This window comes from Pteropus vampyrus, unplaced genomic scaffold, assembly GCF_000151845.1.
Source record: "Pteropus vampyrus isolate Shadow unplaced genomic scaffold, Pvam_2.0 Scaffold651, whole genome shotgun sequence".
Lineage (NCBI taxonomy): Eukaryota > Metazoa > Chordata > Mammalia > Chiroptera > Pteropodidae > Pteropus > Pteropus vampyrus.
Window position 1 is genome coordinate 975,837 of NW_011889432.1, and position 9,024 is coordinate 984,860.

At 45.3% G+C, this 9,024-nt stretch overlaps 1 protein-coding gene across 1 annotated transcript; it reads right to left on the reverse strand.

Annotated features, from left to right (window-relative positions):
• Positions 1-481: 481 nt before the first annotated feature.
• Positions 482-3,940, reverse strand: LOC105308992 (probable G-protein coupled receptor 83). The gene is given in 5 exon segments (XM_023525940.1): positions 482-1,091; positions 1,512-1,645; positions 2,796-2,921; positions 3,510-3,664; positions 3,667-3,940. Coding segments are annotated over 5 exon segments (1,293 nt in total). The 5' UTR covers positions 3,935-3,940.
• Between the last annotated feature and the right edge of the window lie 5,084 nt (positions 3,941-9,024).

Below are 9,024 nucleotides of genomic sequence, written 5' to 3' on the forward strand. Positions count from 1 at the left end.
TATGGATATAGTCCTCTTGTCTATCTAAATAAAATACTAATAAGAATCTCTGGTGGCTCTTGCAGCTCCTGAGACAATAACTATGATGTCAGAGGAAAAGTACCATGGGCAGGAGAGAACACAAAGAATGGAGAGGGGAACAGTCTCCAGAATAAGAGATGAAATTCAGGAGACCACAAGTCAAAGTGTAACTTTTCTTTAAGTGATGTAGACACATCTTGATGAACCTGGAGGTCTAATTACTTCAGTTTACTCACTGTTGGGAGAAAGAAAAAAATGTAGGAAATGAGAACAGGAGAAAAAACAGAAAGAAATGAAAGAGCAAGTGAGACGCATATGGTGCTTATATGGCCTCCATCTCTCAAGTTCCAACCCTTACTCTTACTCCCCCTACCATGAAAAATGAATGAAACCTAATTATTTTGTTTCCACCCTGTCTAAGAGATTTTGAGGATGGATAATCTATCGCGGTCTGGGCAGCTTAAACTCTAGGCACTGGTGGGTAGAGAAAGGAGGTTTCTACTTCTGGGGATGGAGGGGGACTGGGTAGCTCATCGAAGTCTTTGAATCGTGGGAATTTCGGCACTTCAGGATTGAGATCCACCCAAGCAGAGTGGTGAGTGGGTGAGACAGAGCTCAGCATCTTATGGATTTCCATTATGACTTTCTTAACTTCAATCTGGAAGCTATCACTGAGCCAGCAATAGATGCAAGAGTTGTAGCATGAGCTGCTAATTGCCAGCCAGTGTAGGAAAAAGTAGAGACCATTGTGGCTTGAGATGGATTCACTGGATAGAAGCACCATGTAGAGGTTGAGAGGAAGCCAGCAGATAGTGTAGACAAGCACCATAATAATCAGCATCTTCAGTGTCTCCTTCTTCTTCCCACGCTGGCAGACGTAAGTGTGGATGTTTACATCATCTAGAGCATTATGGATCCACAGCTTCTTGGCCACATGACCATAGACAATCATCAGCACCATCAATGGCAAGATGAAGAAGAGCAAAAAGGTGCTCAGGTCAAGGTATTTCCATGTGGACTTTGAAGTATATGAGAAACTGGGAACACAGACAGTTTCATCAGTTCTGTTTCTATGTTATAAGACAGATAGAGAAAGAGAAACATTAACTTAATTTTCCCTTTTCCTAAGACCCATAGCTAAGCATTATATGGCAGTTAGGCCTTAAGGAAGAGACATATTTACTATTTGTGTCTGTTAGGCACAAAGACTAGGGTTATAAAGCAGGGAGCTTTAGGGTTCCCCTATTCCAGACCTCTAACACGGCATATAGGGACACAATGGACTTCAAGTAGAAAGTGATATGTCTAACAACCCATTGTCATGAGAGTTCTTGGGTAATCTTAATAAATTCTAGTTTATAGAAATTTATTTTCGTATCCATGTTTTGAAATGTGTTATTCCAGTCCCTGTTCCATTCCCCTTATTCATGAGGCTTCCAAGGTCATGGATTGCTGAAATCCAAACAGTGGCCATACTGTGTTCCTCTTACCCAATCTCAACTTGGTAAAGGTATTGGTAAATGGCATGTGGGAAAGCAGCACAGGTGCTCACAATCCAAATGAGAATGATGCAAACATTTCCTTGCATTGGAGTAATTCTGGACTTCAGGGGATATAGCATCACCTGGAAGAAAAAGGACCCCAGATCAATTCAACAATTCAAATTAGGGTTACTTATTAGGCATTCAGCAACTGACATTCTTTTTCAAAGCTATAAAAACTTGGTAGGTGGGTGAGTAATGTGCTTTGGGTACTAGTTCAGTTGACAGATGAATGGCATTTTGTTTTATGAAAGAGCAAAGCTGGTTAGTATAGAGAAAAACATTTAAATGAGAAAATAGGAATCCAAGTGATATCAAATTTTCTGTCTCTGAGTAGGGAGTTCAGTGGAAAAAAGGATGGATGTCCAAAAGTGTGACTTATATTTTTCTTTATCATATATGGATGGGTAAACACCTCAAATCCCTGCATCCTTGTACTCACTTGGTTCTCTTCATGCTCTTTTATCTTCTCCCTCCATTCTCTCCCATATTGATTCCTCCATGGTCACTCTCCCTTCCTGCCCTTCCTCCCTCCCTTCTTCTTCCTTCTTCCATTCCTCCATGCCCTCTCTCATCTTTCTCCATCTTTTATCCCTTAGATTTCTTCATGGCCCCTTCCATCTGGTTTCAGCTGCAACCCTTCAATTTCCTTCTATGTCCCTCCCACCTCACTTGTCTTCTGGTTCCTTCCTAACTGATTAACAATGTAACCCCTCCCAGCTTCTCACCCCTGCCCCATCTCTTTCCTTTTAAGTCACTTTCATCCCTCCTCCCAACTCCTTCCTCAAGTCTCTCCATGCCTTCCCACTTCCTTTGCTCAGCTCTCACTCATGGACTTCAAGCCCACTTCCTATACTCAACCCATCATCGGCCCTGAAGCCATACCCTCCTCTGACTAATCCTTTCCCTTTTTCTTTCCTTAGCTCATCCTGCAACACATCAAATAAAAGATGTTTTCCAAAGGAGGACACTTTTATCATTTGCTTATTGCTACATCTTGGTTTCCATAGCACCATATCAAACATAATGGCATTTTTAATACATAAGATTTGATATGGTGAAGGTCTGTAGTTCACCATCTTGCAATCCTCCTAAATTAGATATATATTCACATAGATTGTCTCAAGGAATTCAAAGAACATTTTAGATTATTTGTGTTCTGAGCTGCTTCTATCTATCTAATAAAGGAATCTATCCCTTTGCAAGACCTAAAGAGCCCTGGGAAACACATACCCCATGTAGGTCCAGAGAAATAGCAGCCATGGTCATCACAGTTACATAGGCACAAGAATACTGAGCAAAATGATTGAGGTGACATGTCATCTTCCCAAATACCAAGGAATTACACAGATAGTGCACCTGTGGGAGAAAGGGCATGATGAGGCACAAAGACTCAGTCCTGTGTTTTCTCCTCTTACAAGCTCAAAAACAGAAGTAGAAGCCTCTTGCTTCACCAAACTGCTGACATTGTCTCAGGAAGCAAAGAAACATTTTCACACTGCAGCTGTCACACCCTTCCCATCTTTTTCCACACAAAGACTGCAGCCTGGACACAGACTCCATCCAAATCACAAGAAGGGTTAGCCACCATCCATTCTAAACACTGCGTTTGAAAGATGGGGCAACTGAGGCTAGGTTTCTCCTCTACTCAATGTCACTGTAAAGCTCACCGGCAACGGATCCCTGTTGCCTCTCCGGGCACCCTAAGTCTCTCAGCCTCTGCCAAGGCAGGAGATTAATTCAGCAACATAGATACAACCTCCGCCGCTAGTTTCCAAACCGTTTACAAATTCTCTCAGCCATTCCTGTCTCTACGCACTTTCCAAATCAACCCAACCCCTTTCCGCGTTCCTTCCCACCACACAGCTCTCTCTGTCGCAAGTGCAAAAGCGTGTTTCTGTTCTGAAGGCCTGACCACCGGGTCCCCCTCCTCAGCACCCAGCTTACCATGGTGAAGGGGGAGCTGAGAAAAGCCAGCATCATGTTGGTCACGGAGATGTTGACAACAAAGAGGCCGGAGGCAGTGTGCACCCTCCTGTGCTTCATAATCACATGGTTTAAGATCCAATTGCCTAGTATGGCAGCAAATACCACTATAGTGACCCCATTACTAACCAGAACTGTACCTGCTCATCTTGGGACACCACCTCCGAAGCCATGGGACCTGACATGCCAGCCAGGTTGCCCATGTTCGAGACATGTTCAGGCAGCTTATGGATCATGGAGAGCACGCTATCGCGGCCTGAGCTACCAACCGCAGACGCAGCATTAGAAATAGCCTGCAGCACCTGGGAGGCGGTGGGGGTGATCAGGTCATCAAACCCGCTCGGCACACTCAGAGCTTCGGGGGTCAGCTCATCCGCATAGCTCATGGTGCTGGGGTTCGGGAAAGCCCCTTGGGGCGATTCTGTGATCAGGGCGTCCAGTATGACGCCCGTGGAAAACCTCAAGGTCCCTAAGCAACTGGGTCAGGGAGCGCCTGGAGAAGAAAGAGGGAAGGGTGAGGGGTCTCCACAGAGCGCTAGGCGACCGCTGGTCAGCGTTCTGCAGCTCCGAGTAGAGAATGCGCTCTCCCAGGTGTGGGGGCAGGGAGAGTGCGGGAGGCGGGGGCGGCAAGAAGGAAAGCGAAAGACTGGATCGCTGGACCGGCTTGGAGAGGGCAAGTGCGCGAAACTGAGCGGGGCAGTCGAGCGCGGGGCGAGCAAATGCAGCTGGCTCCAAACGCTCCGCAGCTTAGGGTGCGCAGGCAGTGCCAGTTCTAAATTCGGGACAGCAGCTCCACGCGCCGCCCCAGCACCACTCCTCATTCTCGCAGCCCAGGGTTGTTCCAACTAAATTTCTATAGCCTTCAATTAGTCGGTGAATCCGTCTGTCTAAAGCCTTCAGGCGCTGCGCTCTGAGCTAGTGAAGGCAGTGCCTTCTGCAGCCACCCTTTATAGAAAGTCTAGGGGTCTGCGAGAGAGCCAATGGGGAGCCGCGGCTCAATCCCCGCCCTGTTCATCCCCGCTGGGGAGCAAAAGGGGTTGGCAAAGTCTTCGCCGCTCCAGTCTCAGCTCCCCTCCTTTCTCTGCCATTTGTTGGCTTCTCCTCCTCCCTCTTGCTGAAACTGGAAGCCCAGACTCAAGGGATCTTCTCTTGGCAACTCCCATCATCCGCCTTCTTCACCTCCCTTTTCCTTTACTCTCCTTTTTTTTCTTTTGCACCAGTGCCCAAAATACCAGCTGGAGCTGGAGCGCAGAGAACTGAGAGGGGGCTGCGGCGACTAAGGTGGCGGCTGGACAAACAGACCTATGATCTGCCTGAAAAGCTGGACGCCTCATTCGGTACTAACGACCTGGGTGGCCGTCGAGGGAGGGTGATCACCAGGAAGGGTCTGCATAAATTTTTGGATTGCACAAGGAAAGTGAAGCAGGAGACAGTCGGATAGTAGGGAGGGGACCCTATAGAGACTGAGAGCCCAAGTAAACGTCGCCTGGAAAGGGGCCAGAATGATGCTGATGCCCTGCTTTCTCCAGTACGAAGCCATCAAATTCAAAAACGCATGCAATGATTCCAGGGTTCGGCATCCAGCTTCCTTGGGAGACACTACATTTTCCTCCAATACCCAGGAAGTACTACTTTGGGAACTGGATGTGGCAGGTTAGTAAGGAAGCTGAGGACGCACACCCAAGGAGGATTTGTGTTTTGGGAAGCTTTTGAAAACCGATTCTCCTAGGGTCTGATGCTGCGGGAAGAGGGAGATGGAGTTTAGTCTTTGGAGTTGAAGTGGGAAAGAGGCTGGGGCTGATATTCCCAGACTGCCTCCTGGAGAAGGGATCTGGAGATATTTGAATTACAACTAGAGCAACTGAGCTGCATCCCTAGAGGTGCTTGCAGGAAACATAACAGTGCCCTGAGACTTTCAGAGTTCAAGAGTATTTTTTACTATCATCTTCCAACCTTCCACTCATTAATTTACAGATAGAGAAATGGAGATTTAGGAAGGAAAGAGCTTAAGGAAGGTCACAGACATAATTAGCTGAAGCACTGGACTAGAAATGAGAAGTGTGGAGCTTAGCAGTCCAGGGTGTTTTGCTCTGCAGCAAGCTGTCACTGAGAAACATTGTGTTTGTTTCAACCAGTGTCATTATTTCCTATCCACCTCCTATTGCCAAGAGGCTGTGGAGAGAGCCAGTGCCTGCACCCATCTTCTCCTAGAGGTGTTAGTAGGGGAACCACCCAATGTCTATGACTACTTATCAAGGCATGCACGGAAATTCATTATCACTATCATCATCATCATCATCATCATCATCATCATCATCATCAACATCATCCAGGCATCAGAGGTCACCAAGCAGCCACAAAGGAGGCAAGCAAACTTCTGCCACACACGTATTATGTGTGCCTGTATGTGTGTCTTTTTATGTCTGTCTGCCTTGACTACAACTTGCTACTTATGGGTTAAAGAAGGGTTAAAAAGAGATTGAAGGGTCTTGCAACCTTTCTGGAGTGTCCCAGCCTGTGGGGAGATGGTGGCTGACAAATTAACACCACATGGCTAATCAGAAAAAATCTAACTAAATAAAAAAAAAGGAGAATAACTAAAGCTAGGTTTTGTGAAGGGGAGTTAAGCTTTTTTAATATAGACCTACGCTTGGAAAAATTATATGGTTATCAGGCAACTTCCTTAAAAATAAAAGAGGACATAAAAAAAAGAGGAAAAAAAAACAGTAAAAGAAATCTGTGTCTTATTTGGGTAGCCCACAAAACAGAGACACACAAATAATCACATTGGAAAAAGGTAACAAATGTTGACTCTACCAAAGAGATCCATTGTAGAGCTGGGAGTCATTAATCTTTAGTTAGATCCCTCTGCAGCAGTTTCTAAAGGAAGACTGCCAAGAAATATCAAGTGAGCATTTAAGAAGAATTTTCTCTGTACCTGGCCCTGGGCTGGCTTCCCAAGGGCCCCAAAAGGCTCCATATTTGCTGGGGGATGAAGGGCATGTTGACACGTAGTCAAATATAAGACTTTTCTAAAATCTAACTGGAGAAGTGCAGAGGTTCTGTGGCAGGGGCCAGTGTGAAAGGATTGAACACACAAAGGCAGAACTCAAGTATTGAGATGCTGAGACATGGTCTTGGTCTGTACCAGCCTCTTAACTATGGTCCTCACACTCCTTGAACTCTCTGAGCCAGAGTTCCTGAATATGTCAAAGAAAGTTGGCAATATCTAGCTCCCAAAGGAGTGAAGATTCCATGCAACAGCACAGCTGAATTGAATTCAGCACAGAGAAAAACAATGCAGATTATATTATACATCTTCAAACTTTTGACGTGATTACTGTCTCTCTCTTTGCATCTCAAACACTGATGCACATGTGAACTTCTGGACCGACAGATCCTCAAAGCCCATGACTTACTTGAAACCTTGCACAGCATCATTAGTTAGTTGGGAGACAGAGGGAAGTCTGGGGTAAGCCCATCCATGCACTCAGTACATCAATGGGAAAGGGGGCTGCCTGACCATCTTTGGGCCAGGCGCTATGGGGGATTGAAAGAAGCTTACAGTTGTACAAAAGAGAAGAATCCACATCCAGGAAATAGTTAATTTCAGGCAAGTGCAAAATATGCAGACAGTCAGTGTTAGAGGAGCAAGTGTAGGTGTGGGGTGGGGGTTGAGGAAGCTTTGCAAAGGAATTAGCATTTAAGATGGTGTTTGAACTGTCAGTTGGACAGAAATGAGCAGAGAAGAGTGAGAAGTAGTAAAATTTGAGGCCTCAGAAAGCAAGAGCAAAGTCACAAAGAGGGCAAATACTCTTGGCTTGTTCCAGGGAAGAGGGGAGAAGAGAAGGTTGTGAGAGGAGAGTTTAGTAGCTGCAGTTCCTATGCATTTCCCTAGCATTTCAGGCTTTTCTAATTATTTTCCATGAAGATGGAGTGGATGAGAAGTGAGGAAACTAGTTTTATTGCAACTAATGGGAGGTGGCAGGCTCCTTGGCATAGTAAGAGCCAGAATAGGCATATTAGTTCTTATAATCTTTTCAGGTTATCTATCCATTTAGCCTCTCACTTTGCTCAGGCAAAACAACTCCCAGTTCTTGTAACTGTGCCCCTCTGGATGAGCTCAGTCTTAGCCACTGCAGATCATTTACTGTCTGTACAGCTACATCTCACACTGAGTTTACTTTTTCCTCTAAAATTACCATTACTACCTCCTCTATCTTCTAAGTTATAAAAATACAAAAACATGCACCCAAAAACACAAAAACCAAACACATATTAGGCATAAAGTACCTACGTCTTTCACCAGACTGCCAGTGACTGCTCCAACCTTAGTTTCCCGGCTCTCGGTGCATTCTTCAGTTCTCCTCAGTGGATCCCTTAAGGCCCAGTTTCTGCTCAAATCTTGACAAAGAGATGAAAATGTCACACTTGTTTCAGTCAATCTCAACATTCAGTGAAGCTTGAGTGAAGCTTCTTTCCAAATCCAGGGTCCAGGGAGCCAGAGAGGACTACAGTGGTCTTCTTTTGTCCCAAAATCTACTTAACTTCACTCAGACAAGAAATCCTGTGACACAAGGGCAAACCCTGGTGCAAACATACTCTCTAATACTCACCTTGCCCCTTGCCATGTTTTTCCTGTCTTAGTCTGATCTTGGTTTCAACTTGTTATCTTCTATTGGCTACCCTGTTATTGCCTCAATCCCCATTCAGGCCTGGTCTCTGCTTGGAGCCCTTACCTAATATCTGAGTTCCCGTCACCTATAGATATGCTTGCTTGTGGTGGTCACCTTTTCTTATTTCCACCAAGAATTGCCAACACTGGATCGCCCTTTAGAGTGGCTGCTCTGGTGCTGAGAAATTGCGATGGGATCATGACCAAAAAAGCACCCACGACCTTTGGATACTATGCAAGGCCTACCAGGCTGTGACACCATAGCTAGCAATTTCTATTGGGGTTAATACTCTCAGCTGCTTGATCCACTCCCATACACAGATCTCAAGTCAGATACTAATTTTAGCTCCATATCCCATGAAGTTCACATCCAGTTTCACAAATTTCAAAGTTCAAAGGCTGTCTTTGCAACAAATTTCCCTAATTGAAAATAATAGCCAAAGGTGCCCTAGTCTAAGGGGTTACAGATGACTATGCCAAATTGTAGTCAATGTTGCTAAGGTCACAGCCAGCTCTAGAAGGTTATTCCTGCTGGAGTCCATGAACTAATGTACCAGAACTGGCGGGAAATGTCTCTAGACAGGAGCCCCAAGCTCCAGGGAAGGTACAACAGTCCCATTACCAAGAAGCAAACAATAGAAGGAAAAACCTATGGTGACATCATTTCAAATGAGGACAGATATTACCCTGTTGTTACCAACTGCTGCAGTTGAGGGAGCAGGACTCAATGGTAAAATTAAAGGTAAATTCCTGAAATGAGGAGCTTCCTGGCTTCTGAGTATACCATCTCCCAACTCAGTA